The sequence below is a fragment of the Accipiter gentilis genome, chromosome 6, assembly GCF_929443795.1.
Source record: "Accipiter gentilis chromosome 6, bAccGen1.1, whole genome shotgun sequence".
NCBI lineage: Eukaryota > Metazoa > Chordata > Aves > Accipitriformes > Accipitridae > Astur > Astur gentilis.
This window is the reverse complement of record NC_064885.1, coordinates 16,124,901-16,146,139: the sequence shown is the minus strand read 5'-3', so window position 1 is coordinate 16,146,139 and position 21,239 is coordinate 16,124,901. Positions and strand designations below refer to the sequence as shown.

The 21,239-nt window shown below is 40.7% G+C and overlaps 1 protein-coding gene across 7 annotated transcripts in view; it reads left to right on the top strand.

The window, feature by feature from the left end:
- The window catches only part of VPS8 (VPS8 subunit of CORVET complex), an 84,510-nt gene that overhangs the window by 4,076 nt on the left and 59,195 nt on the right, over positions 1-21,239 (top strand). For 6 of the 7 annotated variants that reach the window (XR_007506285.1, XM_049802309.1, XM_049802311.1 and 3 more), the window contains exons 4-14: positions 824-917; positions 1,934-1,966; positions 2,319-2,373; positions 10,792-10,916; positions 12,480-12,566; positions 14,023-14,090; positions 14,725-14,878; positions 14,976-15,035; positions 15,891-15,998; positions 17,475-17,555; positions 18,655-18,825. Coding sequence is in view for 6 of the 7 variants with exons in the window: in XM_049802309.1 (XP_049658266.1) it covers positions 824-917; positions 1,934-1,966; positions 2,319-2,373; positions 10,792-10,916; positions 12,480-12,566; positions 14,023-14,090; positions 14,725-14,878; positions 14,976-15,035; positions 15,891-15,998; positions 17,475-17,555; positions 18,655-18,825 (1,036 nt within the window). In the remaining variant the exon portion in view is untranslated. Of the gene's footprint in view, positions 1-823; positions 918-1,933; positions 1,967-2,318; positions 2,374-10,791; positions 10,917-12,479; positions 12,567-14,022; positions 14,091-14,724; positions 14,879-14,975; positions 15,036-15,890; positions 15,999-17,474; positions 17,556-18,654; positions 18,826-21,239 lie in introns of those variants that run through there. The other variant, XM_049802313.1, reaches the window with a different exon arrangement.

Genomic DNA, 21,239 nt, shown 5'->3' with positions numbered 1-21,239 from the left:
CCTGGAAGTGTTGTTGTCACCTTTGGGTAAAGCTAGTTGCCATGTTTAGAGGTCCTTAGCCATAATATAAAGTATTAACAACATGTTTCTTTAACCAACATGTGAGCTACTTATTTGTGCTCCTCTGGAGAGATAAGAAGCAAAGGTTTCCCTGTTAGTTTTGGAAATTTGGCTTTCTGGTGGTGTGGGCTTGGCAACAGAATTGCAACTTTCCTGGGGATTTTCCCTCTACTGTGTGTGCTACAGTATACCAATGCTCTTTAGAAATAACTGTTCCCTGTACGCTAGTTACTTTTAAAAGACATTTTCTCCATAAACAGAGACACTTAACCTTTCATATCAGATCAGCTGTGTTTTAACTGAATGTTATTCTTTAAACATGCATCCAGTTTTCCTAGGGGTCTGTATTCTGCTAATGAGCCTTTTCCAATTGTGTATTTTCCTTAGATATTCACCTTTAAGGGCTGAAACTTCCTGACTCACTGGAAGAGCAAAAGTGTTGCTTTCAGGCTTTATTAATAAATTCTAAGGTTTGCAGATATGTGCTTGAAACTGACGATTTGTTTGAAGAATTTTTTTATTTTTTTTTTCCTTGGGAGATGAGTTAAAAACAGATTTTATGCAGGCACAGTGGTGCATAGCAGGCTTTGCTAGTAATGTCATGTCCATTTCATTCTGTGCATGTAGGCCCCAAGAATAGGAATGGAAACTGCATGAGTTACAAGCGTATGCAGAATTTACCAGTTAGTTTAGCTGTGGGTTAGGCAAAGTTCCAAACTTTCATTCTGCTCTAAAGCATTTGGTTTATTTATTTTTTTCTTAGGAAGAAAAAACTCCCAGATTCTCTCTCACTCCATGGATCAGTTATACGTCTCTCGCTTCTGAAAGGAATTTCTGCCCAAATAGTGTCTGCAGCAGTAAGTGTATTTTTCTCCTGGTCACATTCCATTAAGAAAAATTTGAACCTCTTGTTGTGAAGGGCTGTTTGTGTGATCTCCTCTTTCCCCCTACTATTAGTTCTGGATAATACTAACATGTTTGGCACCTGAACTACTGACTATTAATCCCTAGCCAGTAGTGAATCAGGTATTAGCTGACTTATTGCAGCGGCAATATGGTAGGTTCTCTTTAACACTGATTCGTGTTGCTAGATGTCATTAAACCTGGCAGGAAATGTTAATATAAAATGATAGCAGTGCTATTGTTCTGCTTGCTTTTGAAGGTGCTGGAAACGGGTTTTCTTAATGCCTGCAGCAGGCTCAGAACACACTTCTTGTTCTGAGCTGAGCGAGGAGCAGGTTTGCACAGTCCCATGTCTGTGACTGCACTTCAGGCACAGATGCAAGAGAGCTGGTCTGTAGATCATACTACCAGGGGAAAACTGACTGTCCAAGGTCAGAGCTAAGGTGGTGATTTATGAAGTGTATGATTTCTGAAGCATGGAAGGTAGGGTTGTTAGAATAGAATACAAGTGACTCATCTGTGAGTGTTTTGTGATGGCTGTGTGACCAGGATCTCAATGTTAGTGTGCTGCCACTGGCCATCACTTGCATTGATGGGGGTGTGGGTAAGCCACCTGAATGGGAAGCTAATAAGGTGTGCTTGAGAGGGGAAAGGGAAGTAGTTTTGCAATTGATGTCTATGCAGTGTACACAGAGAATATTGGAAACTGGTATTAGGATTAGGCTGTTTTGAGAAGAATACAGTAACTTTCATAGGGAATTACAGGATATTCTGCTTCCTCTCCATTTCTGTGCACTTTCTCATCCATTCTGGGTATTTCTGGCCAGTGGTTCCCTCAGCACTGTCTGCCCTGGTGCGACTATTAAAATGCAACTTGTGTTGATTTTTCTGCATGTTGTAGTTCTAATTATTAGAGACATGCACAGAGCTGTGAGTTCTGTCTCTCTTACTACTTGTCCTGTTTTTCTAGGACAAAGTGGATGCTGGCTTGCCCACAGCAATTGTAAGTACTCTAACAATTTTAAAGTACTGTATAGTTAGTTTTCCTGCAAGTTTGTTAAAGCAGTAATTAAAGACTGTTGATAAATGCATCTTCCTTCTTACCCTTACTAAGAATTTACAAATATGAGGGGTGGGAGAAGCAGCATGAAAGATCTAGTTTCTGGGGGCAGAGTTCAACCTTTAGCTGCCCCGCTGCCCATCTGCTCATCAAGTGCCATGCTCTGCACTTTTTCATGTCATCACCAGGGATTGTTAGTTGAGCTTGTTAGTTGCATGAGTGTAGTGAGAGTTTAAGTGGTGGATTTGTGACTGACATTTCTTCTACTTTCAATCTTTCTGCATGACTATTTCAGGCAGCATCAAATCTGATAGCAGTGGGGACTTCCCATGGGTTAGCACTGATATTTGGTAAGTTAAAAATAAAGTTTTGAGTTTTTTGCATTTTAATGATCCTAAAGAAAAAAAACAACTAAGCACACAAAAGCAAAAAAACCCAGCCTGGATTAGAACTGCAGGGTGGATTTCTTCTAATATGTTCTGTTTGTACTAAATGTGATTTTCTTTCAGTAAAGAAATAAAGCACAAGTAATATTTTAGTTGTCCTTATTCACATATTTCTTTTGCTTTGTTGGGGATTGGCACACTGATATTGAGAAATCTAGCTCTGTGGCAATTGTCTAAAGAGCCTTTTCTATGTTTAAATTACTCTGTTTTCATGTGGAAGAAATCAGAACCAGTATACAACCACCACCTCATACACTATTAATCATCTTCTCCCCTATGACATAATAGCTGCAAGCATTGGGGAAATTAAAGTGTATTCCTTAGGAAGTGGAAATTCTGACCCATGGCTATCTGCAGGCTTGCATCATAGGTTTCTCCTTCCCTGACCTTCCTCTGTACCAGTCGTGTCTGTGTACCTTCATTCTGTTATTCTTTCCTTCCTCTTATCACCAAACTTAACTTAAAAAAGTTTCTGAGCTTGTGCCTCTGTTTGTCCAGCTTACCAGCTGGGTGAGAACAGCTCTTGAATTGCTCCCGTACACGTCGAGTTTTTGCACCTTTTGTCTATGAAACATCAAATTCTTAACAACTTTAGAATTTTCATTATCTTCTTTACTTTTTTCTCAAAATTGGCTGAAATTATTCAAGAGACCAAAAGTTACAGGAACAGGGTACAAAAGAAGGATGGGAAAGACTGTGGCAGTGTAAGACTCACCTTCCTGGGTATTTAGACATTAAACTATTTGATGCCATTTGCTTAATCCAGTATTGAAACAATTAGAGGATGTGCTTAATCTGAATATAAATAATTTACCTGCTATACAGTCAACACATGATCTGACTGAGTTTTTAGTAGTAGTAGATCTTTGTTTTTTCTAAAATTTGTCTAGCATGTGGAGATCTCCAATATCGCTACTATGGAACACATTTTTACTCTGATTATTACTCCCCTCTATTCTGCACTTGTGAGATCACATCTGAAGTACTGTGTCCAGTTTTGGGCTGCTCAGTACAAGATAGATGTCGATGTACCACAGTGAGCCCAGTGGAGGGGGGTCACCAAAATGATTAGAGGGCTGAAGCACATGATACATGAGGAGAAGCTGAGAGAATTGGGTTTCTTCTGCATTGAGAGAAGGTGGCTAAGGGGACATCATGTTCCTATCTTCTGCTGCCTAATGGAAAGGTACAGAGGAGAGACTCAGACCCTTCTCAAAGGTCTATGGTGTTAGGTAAGAGGCAGTGGACCCAAGTTGCAACATGGGAAGGTCTGATTAAATTTTTCACTGTAAGGGTGCTGAAGCATTAGATAAGGGTTGAGAGAGGTTGTGAAATCTCCTTCCCTGGGGATATTCAAAACTCAGCAAGGCCCTGAGCAAGTTGATTTTGTTGACTTTGCTTGGAGCAGCAGGACTGGGACAGAGACCTCCACAGCCAGGGAGGTCTTGCAACCGAAGTTACTCTGTGAGTCTATGCTGTAATTTAAAGGTGATGAGGAACTTTGTTTCAGATATGGGCACAAACGCTTTCTCGACACTTCTGTTCTCTGCTAAATTCTTTCAGTTCTGTAACTAAAACTTGGGTGTTGACCCCAGAGCTCTCAGATCTATCTGCAGAGAGAGAAATCCTCACAGAGTATGGCTGTATAAGGCCTTCTTGTGCATAAAGAAGGAGGGTTAGTGTTCTGGCTTGGTTTTATTGTGTAATTTAAACCAGCAGTTTATGTCTGTAGGCCGATCAATTTCTGTACTTTTTTTATGAAAACATTTTTCTCCTAGATGTGTTGGTTAGGATGAGATTTACTCCCTGAAGTTTTGTGAGTTGCATGCATGGTTTATACTGTACAATGGAAACATCACCTTTTTTTGCCTGCAAAAATGTAGGTCCATTTTCTGGTTGAATGTTGCTGATGTTCAAACTTGTCCGAAGAGTTTTGTGTCAACAGCAATTTTTTTGACTCTTTATCTTTTCTTTCATATATTTGAATTTAGCTATTTCGTTTGTCTCATAAGTCTGCCTGTACCTCTTGTCTGCTTTGTCCTTTTTGAGGAAGACTTGAATAACTTTCATTCTGCTTTTTTGAATGCTTCTGTTGGGTCTTGAAAAACTATCACAGGACGGTTCTCAGATTGCACATCAAATCTCTGGAAAACTATTTTTCTCATAGATTAGAGTTGGATTAGATGCCAACTGTCTGACATCCTATAAGTGTTGCAGAAGCGTTGGTAGGAAGGGATGTCTGGAGGCCTGTAGTCACCCCCTGTTTGGTGCAGGACTGTTGGCAATAACTGGGTCGGGGCAGACCTGGCTTTGTCTAGCCAAGTTTTGAAAAACACTTACGGATGGAAAATACTGCCCAACAGGCAAACGTGCATGCAGACGCTCCTCTGGTAACCTTCTTCAGGGCCACATAATCTTGCAGGGGAAAAATATTCCTAACAACCCATTTAAACCTCTCAATCTGCAATTTCTGGTATTTGCCGTTTGTTACATGATCTGATGTTACTGAGAAGTTTGGTGTTTCATTTTTTTACCTATCTTTCAGGTGGTTTATCTTCTGTTTGATGCTTTGTTACCACATTTGGATAATGACAGTTTTTTGTGTTTTAGGATTATGACCCTTAGCTTGTTTCTAGTGCTGTGCTCACTTGGGGGATTTTTTTTTTTTTTTTAATAATATAAATTAGGGCCATCCTTTTGCCAAATTCTTTCTGAAAATTGTTTGGAGTTGTGAGCATTGTGCAAATGAACAATTATGCTCTGTGCCATGACTTTTCTTGAGGATTGCTAGCTGGAGTGGAGAAGTGCTCTCCCAGCAAGCCTGGAACAAGAAACAAATAATCTTTAGAGGTTTTTTCCTCCATCTTTCTAGAAGAGCTAAGAGTTTTTTACACTACTCAAAAACTAACCTTTAAACAGAACTCGCTGAAATGTGTTATTTTTCATGGAGGCTTTATGTTTCGGACAGAAAATTTCTATGTAGCTAAACTATGTTTTGATTAATGTTGAATCATTTATTTTCTGTTGGCTGTAAAACTTGTGGTTAGTGTCTTGAGTCTTTGTTGAGCTGTGGGGGTAGCATGATATCTTGAGAAAACAGGTAATGTAAGTATCTAAAGACAGCATTAGAACTAGATATTGGGGACTGTTGTTCTTGGTTGTTTTTTGAAGTTAAATAGGGAGGTGATTGGCTGGCTGGTGGTAACTGTTGAAAATAGTTTTACCACTTATGTCACTGGGAACTTCCAGTTTTATTTCCTCTCAGATTTCTTTTTTTTTCTTTTTTTTCTTTTCTTCAATACAGTGAAGTCCAAATTTATAAACTAATTTCTCTTCAGTGATTCCATATGCTTTTTAAACTGCTTGGTTTCAAAACACTGGCTGTTACAGCATCCTGTCAGTTACTTGAATAAATCAAAAGGGGAAATGTTAACAAAAGGAAACTATCAGCAAAATCTGAAGGTTCTCTCTATCTTTGAAAATTATCATATATATGCTGTTTGTTACCTCACTCCTTTCTTTTATATTGATTTTTGGCTTTTTCTTTCCTCTTTTGGCCTTTTCTGTGTGGACTGAAAAGGAAAAGGTACAGTAACACTGCTCTGTGCACATACCCTGCATGAACAACTCCTGTCTTGCCCAGTTTGCATGTTGTCTGTGCCAGAATTTAAGATGCCAGCAGTACAGTAACCAGCAGTTACTATCCACAGTCAGTGGATAGTAACTGCTGGTCAGTTGGAGAATTGGTTATTGTATTGCACACTTCCAGATTCTCCAGGCAAGAGCAGCAGAGGCGTATATGATGTGCTGTTTATAATGTTTCAGGGCAGCAGGTCCATAGCTGTTTGTAAAGGCATTATTTTGGGGCTGGGCAAATGCTCTTCCATGAGATCACCATCTATTTCTGCCTGAGAGCTGTTAAGTGGGAACACTATGGAGTAGGAACTCAATGCAAAGAGCCACAAGCCAGAGACTCTGTGAAACCCATGCCAGCAGACAGCAACTTCTAAAAGCTCTGCTTGTGCACTGGTTACGCAGCTGAGGAGGGAGCAGTGGGTTTCTGATGTGGAAGCCACAGTTGGTCTGACATAACCCCTGCTCTGAGTAATCATTTCACTAGTTTAAGCTGAGGGCAGGGGGTGGGGAGGAGGGTTCAGCATGTCCTTGTTTAGGGGACAGCTGTTGTGTTATTGGGGGAGATGGTGTCTGCAGCCTGTCCCATTAGCTCACCATGTGTTGTCCTCCTGATCCTCAGGCCCAAGAGGGATATACCTCCTGGGAGAGCATTTACTGGTATTGTGCTTAATAAAGGTGGGAGGAAAGGACCTATTCATTAAATTTGTAATATTTGAGTAATTCTGCAGGAAATAAAGCAGGCCTTTCAAACTCAGGGAATCAAGGCTTAAGGAAAAGATCTTGGTGAAAACCTGGTGATCTGAGATCTAATAACTTCTGGAGTGCTATTCTTATTCTTTGTTCTGGAAAGTGACATTTCATGTTCACAAACTTATTTTTATGCTTGTAGAGCTGTATCAAAGTGCCGCTTTGTTTTGACTTCAGACTTTGAGAGCAACAAAAACAGCTACTGCCAGAAATTTTTCAGATGAAGAATTGCTTTATGTAAATTGCAAAATTAAAAACTTTTTTTTTTTACAATTGATAGCCACCTTTGTTTGTTTCAAGCATTGGAAAAAAGCTTTTTATGCTTAATCCTAAAGGTGCCTTAGTTCAAAGCTGATTAATATTAGTCTGGTAAATCACAGATCAGCTTTTATAACCTTTTGCTTTTATCCATTTTTATTACTCTACCAGTTAATTAATAGGACCTCATTGATTCAGGCATCTTGCTTTGCTTTGGAAGCAATTTTGTCCATCTTATTTGTAGTTAGTTTTTAAAAAAATCTTATCTAATGGCTTCTCCTTGTGTGTCATCTTTTGACTGGCTGGAAACAAGAACAAATATTGGCAGGGGTTTCTCTGGGGTTAGCTTTCTCAACTCTAAAAATGCATCTCTGGCAAACAATGAGCACTTCCTTCTTAGGAAGGAATAACTTCATACAAAGCATTTAATTTTTGGGTGGAGTGGGGATCTTGTTTATTTTTAATTGACATTATGGGTGAGGGAAGAAGAAAATGGACTTGAAAGTTCATGTGGGTATACCTATAAAGAGGTAAAGCTGGATTGAAAGTAGTAGTGATTCTGAAGCTGCTGCCTTTTTCAGAGAAAGCTGTGAAAGATTCTCCATTTTCATGCCTTACAGGAACCAGTGTATTGATTGACTTACTGACAAGTTTAAGCTGAAGTGGAAAGAACAGAATGCAATTCACCTTTAATAGCAAGAGCTGTAGTATTCACCTTATTTTTTAAACATATTTTTATGGTTGGCTGATGCTCTTTTGGTAAATGAACTGTATTTCCAGACCTCTGGAACAGGAATTATTTCTGTGGGACTTGAAAGACACCAAGACAGCAATTTGGATAATACCTTTTGGGGAACTTGTTTTCCAACTGTAGCTCTGTGTTCTCTGAGCTTCCATGGAAATCTTCCATGATTTTTCTTCTTTTTCTTTGACCTGTTTTGATCTATGCCATGTACCTTCTTGTCACAGTGATGTCAAGGTGTTTTCTAGTAGCATGGCAAAGGAAGATTTTCATTTCCATCACACAGCTTCTGCTTTCTTCTTATCCTAATAAGGAGAGTTGTGTGCAGAGCAATGGCCTTAGTTTTGAAGTGTTTCCACTGCCTTGGGCTTGGTAATAGAGAGGTGGTGGCTGAAACACCCTGCCTGGCCCCTGGAGCGGAAGGTACTGTGGTTTGCTGTGGCTCCGTGGCTTCAGACTGACCTTCAGAAAGGCTCTGCTTGTGCTTGAGTGACAGATGCCATGAGTTGCATGTTGCTTTTTCTAATTTTTTTGCTATAGTAATACTGAAGTAGTTTTGGTTCCATGTTCCTCTTATGTATTGAGTGATGGCAGCCATTCAGAGTGTAATCACTTGAATTGTATACATCCTTTGTTTAACTAAACATGAGTGTTAAGGCTTATAAAATTTAGGTATCTATTTACATGGTAGCTTTCAGAGCTGCTTCTGTACATGTAGGTTCTGCCAGTTTGAACCCTCACATTCTCCTTGGCTTTCAAAGGATTTTATCTTGAACAATGTCACATTCATTTGGAAAGCTAATGAAAACTAGTGTTTTACACAGTTTCTGATTATTTAAATGTGAAAAATAATCTTCATCTACCTGTACTTCAACTGCATATCTCTTACAGTAGAAGCAGTATCTTTATTAAACGTTTTTAAGTGTAAACAAGCAAATGTCAGTTCTCATTTGAAAATGCAACTACCTTGTTCTGTGTTTGGCACAAGCCAGATTGCAGAGGAAGAAAGCAGAGATGCTTCCTTCTTCATGCAGCATCAGGTGTTGCACTGGCAGGCACAGCAGAGCAGAAGTACATGAAGAACAGGTAGCCTTTCCAGAACTGCCTGGGCTGCTTGTCACCTGATGAAGAGATGATAATTTTCATTGATATGGTCAACCAAAGGCACCTTTCTCTTCTCCCTCCCCAAATTTCAGGAGTGGAGTTCTTCAACATTCACAAGAATCCTGATGTCTCTGAGCACCCATAACATATAGTGTTCTCTTGACCACTACTGTCATCATGTTTTAGATCAAAACTGCCAGTTTTCTATAATACCTGAGCCTTCCTTGTGCATTTGCAAGAGAGAGTATGGCCTTTCTGTCTCAGGCCCTGTCTCACTTGGTGTGCAGAACAAGTGGAGTTTGTAACACCCTCTCTATCCCTACCTCTCTGCCACTGCTTTCTATACTTTGCAGGAACAGGAACTTTTTACTTTCTTTTGGGCCACTACACAGATGAGTTTATCAAGGTAGATGCAGGAAAACAAGAAATAGAGTGGAAAAAGTATTTGAACTTGGCCCTAGCCTTTCTCCTCACTGTGTACAGTGCTTTAGATTAGTCTGTGAGTTCAGGTACTCTTCTTGCTATTGTTTATTTTTCAGTCCTTCCACTAATGCCTCTTAATACTGGTAGAATCTGAAAGGTGACTCCCACCATATGTGTGCTCAGCCATCAATCTGTCTGTGCAGATTGATGAATACACCACTTTGTATTGGGGAAGAAATAAGAGATACAACCATGCTTTGTTTCACATCTAGCACATTGCTAGCAGTGCTGCAACTTGGAGAAATGTGTCCCATGCCTTGGGCAGTTCTGGGAGTTTCTGGTGCTCTGCTGCTGTCTGTTCCCCTGGGTCCTGTCCTTTCCTTTCCTTGCTCAAAGTGAAATCCTGCACGCAGTGTTGTTGTGGCACTTCTGATGTATTTCAAATCTCTAGTCTTCATTCCAACAGTCCTCACAAAGCATCTTATCTTCCTCCCCCACTCAAAAGCAGGACAAAAACGGAGAGACATGGAAAAAGCAGATCCAGAACACTTGTTTTCTTAGCTTTTAAGAGCAATGCAGCAAAGACAGGCAGAGGGTTTTAATTCATAATGCCTGAAGTGCAACATCTTATAAAGCAATTTTTAGTCTTTCGTGGTGGAAGCATAGAAGACCTTACCACAAAAGGAGGTGCCTGAGTTTTGTTATCTGCAGGGGGGCACACAGGGCATGGCCATGCAGCAGTCCAGTCCCCTAGGAGGCTGTGCAGGCATTAGCACCTCCTTTGCAGTAGCCTGTGTCTCAGGAAGTTCTGTTGCAGTGTGGTGATCATTACTATTTCCTTACAAAGAAAGAGCTATGTGCACAAGAACTCATTGAGCATTTTAACTGTACAGTTTGGGGACGTAAGTTCATTTTCCCTCCAGCTTCTGGCCTTTATCAACAAAACCAAAGAATAAAAGTTATGTAAAATTACACTTACCAAAAGCCCGTGTGGGGAGTTGTTGCTGTTCAAATCAGCATACAGAAGTATAAGGCTCAGAAGATAGAATTAATTTTCTGTCATCTTCCTTGCTACAACTTAAGCATCATTGCAGAATAGCAAAAGGAAAGCTAGATATTGCTTTGATTTTTCTAGTAGTTTCTTCATCAGTTTGTAATACCTTTGCATTTCCATATTCCCTGTGCCTGTTTTGTATTTTTAAAAATAATCTTTGTATTTCCCTGCAAGACAGTGTCCCACTATGTCTGTACTAACACGTGCTCTCGTCTTTTAAACTCTTTTTTAAGAATGTAATGGTAAGACTGTGAATCATTTATGTACCCCAGGTGAATTGTATATGTAAATAATTGCATGATGTTAGTTTTAATCATTGCTCTTTCTTTTTAATTTCTTACTAATTGTTCTGCTCTAGATCAAAACCAGGCACTTCGGCTGTGTCTGGGCAGCACTGCTGTTGGGGCCCAGTATGGGGCTGTCTCTGCTCTCAGTATCAACAATGACTGTTCGAGACTCCTGTGTGGCTTTGCAAAAGGACAGGTAATTCCCATAGGATGAGATGGTCCAGTGCTCTGTTCTTCTGCAGACTGTTACTGAGAGACTATCCAGAGGTGAAAATAGCTCCAAGCCAAGCACACTCAATACGTAGCTGTTTATTAGTTGGTTTTGTGCTGAGAACCAGCATGTATAGCTTAATCTGCCCTGAGCTTTTTTGGCCAGCCAATTCCTGCATGAAGTGAGCTAACTCAGATTGTTTGGGGTAGGTTTCTGTGAAGGAAATGGATAATGCAGAATATAGTGAAGGATTCAATTAATCATGGCTCGTTGTGACTTAAGTCCTGCTCCTGATAAACTGAAATGTGCAATGGTGCACCAGGACAACCAGCTTAGTCCTTCTAGGTCACTTTGTGAGTTCTATGCTTTGTAATTAAAGCTAGTTTTTACTGTGGTGATGAGTGGAAAGTCCTGAAACTCGTATCTAGCCCCAAAGTTCATTTTTACTAACACCTTACTTCTGTGGTATGACAGAAGCAGCATAGCTTTTGAATGCAGGGGAAAAAGGGTTTGAGTCTGATGTTGCAGTTTTATGCCCTTCTCTGAACCAAAAGAGAGAAAGCAATTCCTGAAGTTGTAAGACTAAAACTAAACCAAAATGGATAGAAGTTAACTTGGTAAAATTTAGAGGTCCATGGAATACAATGAAGGCTGCTTTGTTTTGCTTTTTAGTTTCATTTCCCTTTGCTGCTTTGGCTTTCACCTTCATTCTAGATAAAACACATTCTAGTGCCTGTGACAGGGCTAAATGACAGACTGCTCCAGACCATGTGGAAATGCAGATTTGATCCATGCAGAGCAGTGGATGGTTTTAAATGATACTCAGATAAAATATTTTGGAGCAGCAATTCTGAAACATCGGTCTACAAAGCTTTGATAGATGATATATGGAACCATGTAAAATAATATTTCCAATAAAAAGTTTGATTCAAATCGTAATCTCAGCTTTTCTGGGCTAAATATTCCTCATTTACGCAGTAAATACTTTGGGACTTCCTGCTTCTTAGTTGAAAAATTGCTTGAATTTAATATCCAAGTGCAAGCCAAGCTGTATACTCCCATCTGACCTGTCACGCCAAGCAAACGCAGGAGGGGAGTGACAAGGTTCGTGGTAGCTGTGGAGATGCTTGAGTTTTGCTAACGGGTATTAGCACAGATTATTCAACTGTTCACTGATTCTGAGACAAATGCAATGAACCACTTTACCACTTTGAACAGTGTGTAGTAGCAAAGTTATCTTACATTCTTTAATTGTGTTATCAGGCAGATAGCTGTGAGGTGAGTAAGTTCGGGCAGGTGGTGAGAGCTTGCCAAAAGGACATGATTCAGTTGTGAAGATAACACTAATTTTGTCAGTGAGAGTGTAAGCAGATAAGTAAACTGCTTGTAAAACAAAGGGTGGAAACAGGTTTCAGATCACTTTTCTTTGATATGAAGACCCTACTAACCCAGGATGATATTGGGAATATAGAAATTTATTGATATACTAACGTGCAAGGTGGTGGAGAGAACCCTTTGGCATGTGTACTGAGAATAGTCTGCTTGCAGATCACAATGTGGGATCTGGCCAGTGGGAAGCTGCTACGATCAATAACAGATGCCCACCCACCAGGAACAGCCATTTTGCATATCAAGGTAACAAACACTCTATGTACTCCTTGTATACTACTTTTTTTTTTTTTCCCGTTAAAAAATACTTTTGTTCAGTCAGATGTGTTGACTTTCCTTGTGTAGTACTTTTAGATTCACAGATGAGAGCAGCTGCCTAGGACCTATGTGGCAATAGTATCTAGAGGTGAGAAAAATGAGCAGAAATGCTATTTTAAAAAGAAACTGAGTATTTTGAGAGCTGAAATAGTAGTATTGGCTGTGAGTTGTACTATAACAAACAACAGTTGTTGTCTGTTATAACTTCTCTCTCTGATGCCAAAATCTATGAAGAATTAATTGCTAGAATACATTTTTCTAAGACTTGCAGTGGTGGGAACTGGATATGTGACTTGCTAACTTTAAACTTAAAAGAGTCTGAAGTGTAGAAAGTAGCTTCTGTCAGCAGTTTTTCAAATAACTTGTTGGGAATGTTTGTGTTGAGAAAGAAATTATCTATGGTTTCTTGTTCAACATAGTGTTGTCATCACACACAGGAACTCATATCTTATTTAGTGCACAGCTTTATGTAGACCTCTCCTACCAGAGCATAATGCTTCTTGTCAGCCTGGTCAGAGCAGTGACCTTTGTGCGTCACCCAAACTCATCACTCTCTTCTTCTTTCCTGGACCTTGCTGAGACATCCTAGACCCATACAGTGTCACACATGGAACTAGTGTAGTGGATCTGGTGGGTCATGCTGCTCAAGGACAGGTTCTCATGTACTGGTTGGTCTCACCTGGCTAACCAGAAATGTTTTGTGGGCACGAAGGTGCCCCTTTACCACTGCATCTTCCACGCTTCTACCTCTGCCATCTTTGCCCTGTGCATTAAGATGGATATTTCCCTGTGCCAGGTACTCTGCTCCTAGTGGGCCCCTTCTCCAGCTGATGACCTGATGGCAGTACCAGCATTGAAGATTACTCAGACATGGCTATACAGCCCAGGTGCTTGTGCTCCTAGATGCTGGATTGCAGAGTCCTCCAGAAGGGTGTCTCAGCTGTGGCTGTGACCCTTTTCCTTATCTTGATTATTTGGTATCATTAGTAGTTCTGGATGTTTCTGATTTTGGTCTGTTTGTGACTGCAGCCCATTCACCAGCTCTGGCACCAACTCAGGGGCTTGAGGTTGTGAGCTGTTCTAGTGGTAACATGGGTTTTGGTATGCTGTAGTTCTGAGCTGCAATAGAAAGTAATGGGACTTTGTAACAAAATCTAGTAATAGGCCTTACTGGAGGGGTGAAGATGAAACACAGAATTTCGCTTTTCTTACACATCTTAAAAAAGCCAGTAATTGTCTCCACTCCATATGTTAAAGGTATCTTTCTGGTAGGTACAATGCTTGTACTTTGGTGTGCTGTTAACAATGCTGTAGCATACATTTTTCTATCCATTTTTTTGTAGTTTATTTCTCAGTCCCACTTTTAATCTAATTATCTGCTCAGTTTACAGATGACCCAACGCTTGCAATTTGCAATGACAGCGGAGGCTCCGTATTTGAACTGTCATTTAAGTAAGACAATAACTCTAAGTACCCATAGAAAGTACAAGAAAACTAATGCTCGATTATAGTTTCTAAAACCTAAGCAAAGAAACCCTATTTGAACCAAAAAAGCTACTGTCTGAATGTTGAAGGTGTAATTTAGGGCTGCAGTATAATTTCACAGCTGAAGCAAGATGATATCTGGTGGTGTCATAGTCAAAGCACAGCCTAAGTTATTAAGGTATCAGTGTATTGCCCAGAATCTTGGCATTCCTTGTGGGCTCTTGGTAGTTGTTATAAAAGTGCTGCCTCTTGGTTTTCCTTGTTTCATTAGTGAGAGTTCCCTTGCAGTGATTGCTCATTTTCTTCTTGGCCTCTTCAAGAGGGCGAGGGACAAGGAGGAAGAGTTGACAGTCTAGGGACTCTGATCGTGTCCAGGAATTGCCAAAACTTTGCTGTTAAATAAGATCTTAAGGCATTCTTGTCTGCATCTGAGCAGCTGTATGGGACTGCTTTCAGTGACATACTAAAAGCGTTCCCTGAAGCTGTGTAAAGGACTCTTTAAAAACAGTATTTATGAAGGATCACTCCTGAGATTTCATTAGATTGTTGGGCTGATCTCTTCTTGATAGCTGGCCATCAAGCTGATTTCTCTTCTTTGCAGGAGGGTTATGGGAGTGAGGACGTGTGAATCTCGATGTCTCTTCAGTGGCTCAAAGGGGGAAGTTTGCTGTATTGAACCATTACATGCAAAACTTGAGCTGAGAGACCATCCTATCACCCAATATTCGCTGTTGGCCATGGCCTCCCTAACAAAGGTAACTTGCTGCTTGCAGAAGGCTTTGTGTGAGAAATCAAAAAGTAGAAGTTTTCTGGTATATACTCACATATTTTATTGCACTTTTTTTCTTGAAGATACTGGTTATTGGCCTGAAGCCATCTCTGAAAGTGTGGATGACATTTCCCTACGGTCGTGTGAGTAATGAAGCCAGTTACTTTTTGAATTATGGCTACAAACAGTTCCTAGAGTGAAGGGGATGAGATTAGGACCAGGTGTTTGGTATCGCTACTTTGTCAGCACACAGTAAACGCTGCACTGTGGAATTGCAGTGATAATCTGTTGGTCTTGTGTGTGCAGATTGTGGGCAGAGAGAAGGTGAAAAGGCTGCTTTCAGCTGTACCTATATGAAGATGCTGAATTTCTCCACAAAGTAGGAAGGGAGGAACACAGGAGCTGAGGTGCCCTCAGCTTCTTGTCCTCCCTTCTCCAGTCTGGATGCACCCACAGATGGGATGTTGACCTGATTATGGCTACAGTCACCTTGGACTGGGGCTGTTGCTTCACATAAGAACCATAAAATAGAACCCTTAATTGCAGGGATGGAAACAAAGTGGAATTGGAGCACTAAACAGTCTTCTAAGCGCTTGATTATTCACTTTCACTAGTCACTAGTATAATTCCTCTTGGAAAAGCAGCTGGGGGAAGATGTGGGATATGCTAGATTGGGAGAATTGAGACAAGGCTGCTAGCAAGCTGCAGTTTGTCTTAGTCCATCAATCCATGTGAGATTGGATCTACATTAAGCAGCTAGCAGATTTTGTTCTGACTGGCCGCCCACTTTGCCAAGAGACATACGTTGCACCTAAACCATGTGCCTGGACCAAAGAGCACAAGCTACTGCTCAGCTGCCAGCAGACCAGGAAATTGCTTTACAGCCTGTGTGTGTACATGGCAAAGTCAGAGAGTAGCAGCTGATGAACAGCATGTGTCCTGGAAATGAGGTTCTGGCTTGTGTACCTTAAATACTGGCTGTGCTTTTTGTCTAACAGATGGACCCTTCTAGTGTCCCTCTTCTGGCATGGCACTTTGTGGCTGTACAGAACTCTGTGAACCCCATGCTTGCATTTTGTCGAGGAGATGTCGTTCATTTTCTTCTGGTAAGCCTTGGATGTTTTATGCTGCTTTTCAGGTAGTCATGTCTTACATATTCAGTTGACTGAGCCTCTGTCTCAGTGAAAGTATGATATCTGTGCATGCTAGGCATGTCTGCATCTTGCAGCCACCTTGGGAAAACACACCTGTTGGTCATTGCTCTTCAGCAAGCAGTGGTGCCCTTCCCTGAGAATCTGGAGGCGTGCGCTTTATGCATTCCAGAAGTGTTGATTTGCAGCTTATCTCATTTCTACTGGAGGTAGAAGAATGTGGTTTGTTTTCAGGGAGATTGCATGAATTTGAGATAGAATTTTTTTTTTTTGCTTTAAAAGATGAGTCAGGAAAAAATTTGTATAAACCACTGAGAGACAACAGCTTTCAGTTCCTGTTGGCATGTGACTTTCAGGCATTCTGCTCCTCCTGTTTAGATCTGCAGAAGTGACACCTGCAGATACGGTTGTTTGAAAATGACTTCGTGTCTGATTTCAGTATGAGAACAGTACCTAGGCTTCAGAAAATCTGGCATTTTGGCTCTGGAGTGCTAATTTTGTTTCCCAGCTCTGCTCTCATCTTGAACCTTAAGCTTTACTCAAGCACCCAGTCATTGTGTTGTCTGGATTGAATCCTCTTTCTCCTCTACCTTCTTTCTCAGTAAACTTAAGGAGAAAGAAAAGGATGTATGTTTAAGCCGGTCTTGCTCTAGATGTCTGTGCATGCAATAGCAGGACCCTCTGCACAGATACCCAGCTCAGCTATGGCCAGTGGTGCTGCTCTGCTTATAGGTTACTAAACAGCAGCCATTACCTGAATTCAGGTCCCTATTGCTGTACTTCAAATTGTCAAAATGTAAAAAAACTTATTTTTGCAGAATGCTTTTTTAAATGATGATCAATTAAAGCCAGTTTCACATTAGCATTCTGTAGTTCTGATTCTTACGAGAAGAAAGTACAGTAGTTCCTGCATAGGATGAGAGAGAACCCTTGACTGGGAGTTGTCATGCAACATCTCCCTTCAATTCAGTTTTCCAGTGGGGCTGAGCCCCTTGATAGTCAGTGAAGGAGAATCAGTCCTTTGGTGCTCTCTGTACAAATGCTGGAGGCTTGCACCTCTTTTAGAAACTGAATTGCTTGATATAATGAGGTGGGGCAGGGGGAGCAATCCCTTGAACATGTGTAGTGCTGGCTTGTTTGACATACAACTCTTGTAGTATAAATAAATGATTTAAAATTGATCCATCAGAGGCTATATTTTTTTACTGTCCCCTGCTCAGAGCCTTCTGTTTCCTCACTTACATGAGTGCTTTTGAAAGTGAGACATTACACTCCATTTGAGAAGTGTGTGTGCTGCTACTGCATGCTCAACGTGCTTGACTGAGGGGAGCTCCAGACTCTTGGAGTTGGTGTGATGCGCTCTGGGAACAGGGAGGTTGAGCTGAAGAAAGTCTTTGAGTTTGAGTCAGCATTGTCCAATTTCTTTTTCAGGTAAAGAGAGATGATACTGGTGCAATACATGTCACTAAGCAGAGGCAGCTTCATCTACACTATGACCTCATCAACTTTACTGTAAGTCTCAATACTACAGAATGGTTAATTTTTTTTGCACTGGTTTTCTTGTAAATGTATCTCAGTAGCCCTTAGTTCTATATTATTGGCTTTACAAATGTAGCATAAGAAGTGGCTGTGTTTATCTGGGGCTAACTAAATGAAAATGTCCTTAAACTTGGGACTTACTGGAAAACCAGCACAAATGGAATAGCAAGTAGTAGCTAAAGGATAGAAAATTAGTAGCATGAAGGCAATAATACTGTCCTTTTTGGGAAGGGGGGGTAGCCTTGTTGAGGAAATATTTTCAAGAGCCAGAGAGAATCTGGCAAGAAAGATTTCTATTCTATGTTGTCACTAAAAAGAATTCAAAATTATGTGTTAATTGGCTCAGTAAAATTCTAGTGTTTCCATATATGAGTGCTTGCTAAAGCACCGTAATTGTTTGATGCTTTCAACAAAAAAAATTGTTCAACTCAAACACATTTACAGAATACAGCGAGTGAAACATGAAAGACTAAAATACCAAGATGGACATCCACATCAGCTGGAATTTGAAGTCTGTTAACAAATATGCTTGGCTGTTTAAAAAAAAAACTTAAGTTGTAAAAGCAGCAAAAAAAAAGCCTTTTTATTTGCAGGTTTTTGAGGATAAAAGCAGAAGCCACAGAATATGAATGACAGGCTTTGAGTTAAACTTAAATGTACTATTTCTGTTTTAATGCCTCCTGATGCCATATTTACCTCCTAAGGGATTTGAGAACTGGTGTTATAGTAGTCTTGGTTTTGAGACCGTTGGATAGAAAGTGTGCTAGAGCATAAAGAGTGCACCAAGAGGACAAGAACTCTGGTGGATTGCCATTTGTCTACAGGTGGTTTCTCTGAAGAAGATCCCTTGTCATTTTTCTTAGTTGTAAATCTGATACTCCAGAAGGAGCCTCCCTGTCTTTACCTTCAGAATTATGCATGGGTGCTGTTGTGAAGTGACTGTGTATAGTAACAAAGCTGCTAGCCATCCTAGAACTTCCAGTATTAATACTCAGGGATATGGCCAGAGCCTGCTTAGTTGGCTTCTAGTTGTGTATGCCTTGCTAAAATCTGTGATTTGGTACTTTTTCAGTGGATAAACTCACGGACAGCAGTGCTTCTGGACAGTGTAGAGAAGCTGCATGTTATAGATCGTCAGACACAGGAGGAGCTGGAGACCATAGAGATACCAGAAGTTCAGCTTGTCTACAACAGCAGCCACTTCAAATCACTGGCTACGGGAGGCAATGTCAGCGAAGCCCTGGTAGACACAAATGACCTGCTTGTGTTACCTAACTGTTTCAGATATGCCCTAAGTGGAAACCTGGAGAAAAAAGCCTTTTTGAAGCATCTTGGAAATCATACATGGTGTTGATGTGGCCAATTAACAAACAGTTCATGTTTCCTGTTGTGCACTGATGTTTTTAGGAGCTGCTCTGAAGTTACCAAACTTTGGAATACTCTGCATAGGAAAAAAAGCTGATGTGCTTTATTCTTCAAGAGATTCCTATAGGCTTTTCTACTTTGTATGCCACAAATACTCTGCCGTAGCAGTGCCTGTGCAGTACATGTATTCACTGCCGTCATTTCATAGATTGTCACGCAGGGGTAGAGAGGATGAAACATAGTACCTATGCTTGTAGGTATTATGCTTCTTTTTTGTTTGATGTAAAAAACCAAACCCATCCATACTAGTGGAAGTTGCAGCACTTCAAACTTTGTATCTTCTACTTTTTCCTCTTTTGTTTATTTGTCTGTCTTTCATGTTGACTTTCATGCTTGTTGGGGTTTGGTTTTTGGGGTTTTTTTTGGACCCTGGACCCATGTGGTGTCTGAACATGTTTTATTCCTGAAGTAGGTGTTAATTTCAGTGGCTCCTGATAGCTCTTGTAACCTACCTGTGCCTTCTGCAGCAGACTCACTTTGATGTAGTATTTGTATTGCCATAGCATTGTGGAAGGTTTTTTAAAGCCATGGTTTTGGGATAAGTTATGGCTTTCAGTAGAAAATTAGTTTCTCTGTTTTGGAAACAGTTTGTCTAAGAAAGGGCCTTCCATCCTTGTATTCAAGCCTCCCAATGCTTCACCAGAGAAAGCCCAGGAGTTCTGAAATTCCATAGCTGGATGATATGGTTCCTATTAATTTCTGCTGTAGCACTGTGAGTCTTGCTGGCCCAAACAACAAGCAGAAGGCTCTGTAGTTTGGATCTGCAATTTCAAGCCTATCATATGGTCATGACTCAGCTCCAGAAGCCCAAGGAGAAGTTCCTTCAATGCAAGACGGCAGGATTTCATAAAAAAGAATTCTCTGTCATGGTTACATTTGGAAGAAGTACTCTGTTCCTTGGTGCTCAGTCTGGATGGCCAGATCTATGAAGAGTCTGTGCAGCCTTTAGATCTACATAGCTGCTGCTTATCTGGCTTTCACTGCTTTATCTACTTCACACGAGCATTGCTGTCATTCTTTCTGCTGCAGATGCATACTGAGGAAGAAAGAGTCAGAAGGTGGAGTTTAGTCTAAGTTAGGTTATGTATTGCCTGCCACATGATCTAGAATTACCAGGCACAATCTCACAGAACATAGCAAGAGATTGGCAGTAAGGTTGTATATGAGTTCTCTTTGCTAGGATATGTCATTATTCAGAGCCTTTCACTCAAATCCAGAAGTTCTGCAGTGTCCTGGGAGGGCTTCTGGTGATTACCATCAAAGCCAGAGACATGTGGATTGAAAAACTGGTGGGCCCAAATAAGTGCTGTGTTTTAAAATGCTATTATGAGTCTAGAGAATACCCCTACTTAATTCACGGACTCTAAGTGGCAGATGAGATCTGAAGTCTGTAATGCCATTTTGAAATACTAAGGATATTAACAAGGAAGTCTCTTTCCCTGCGTTTCAATAGGAGTTACAAGACAACCTACTCCAGAGCAATTGAGTCATGGACAACTTCTCATGGGAAAATTTGGGTTTTTTTTATTTCCCATGGCTCAGGATCAGAAATATACCTTTTCCTGTGTTAGTTCTGCAGACATTCTGGAAGGCAAATCTTAGATGAGGTTGCTACCCCCATAAGAGATATTCTGGTTTCAGAGATGCCTGGGTTTGTGGATGAAGACTGTCAGACCCCAATCTTCTACTGCAGCATCTAAAGAAAGATACAGGGAATATCTGCCACTTCAGCCTTAGGTCCTGTGTTCAGGAGGTTGAAGTGTTGTTACAGCAATCCCTGGAATGGACACACTTTTCAGCAATAGGAAGAGAACCAGGAAGCTTCCCTATCTGACCAGACTGAGAAAAGTACAGGACAAATAGCTCTAGCCTGTGTAACTGTGCAGTGGAGCGGGAAGCAAGCACTGCCCATGCATTGTGGTAAAATCTTTTAATTTTGATGTGATACTCCATTTCTCACATTGTAGATGTGCCATATACAGCCTTTTAAACACTAGTTACTGGTATTCAAACTTCTGTTGTAGCAACTCTCACTTCAACAGTATTCTTTCTGTGTCTCCTACACATTTGCTCTTGAGGAAGGTTTGTGAAGAAGCAGATGGCAAGGAAAGAGTCCCCATAACTTTTTTTGCATCTGAGGATAGAAACAGAGCACTGCTTGTGGGTCCTTAGGACTTCACCATGTTTTCTGGGCAGCCAGAGCTCAGTAGCCTTTTAAGCTGCATCCACAAC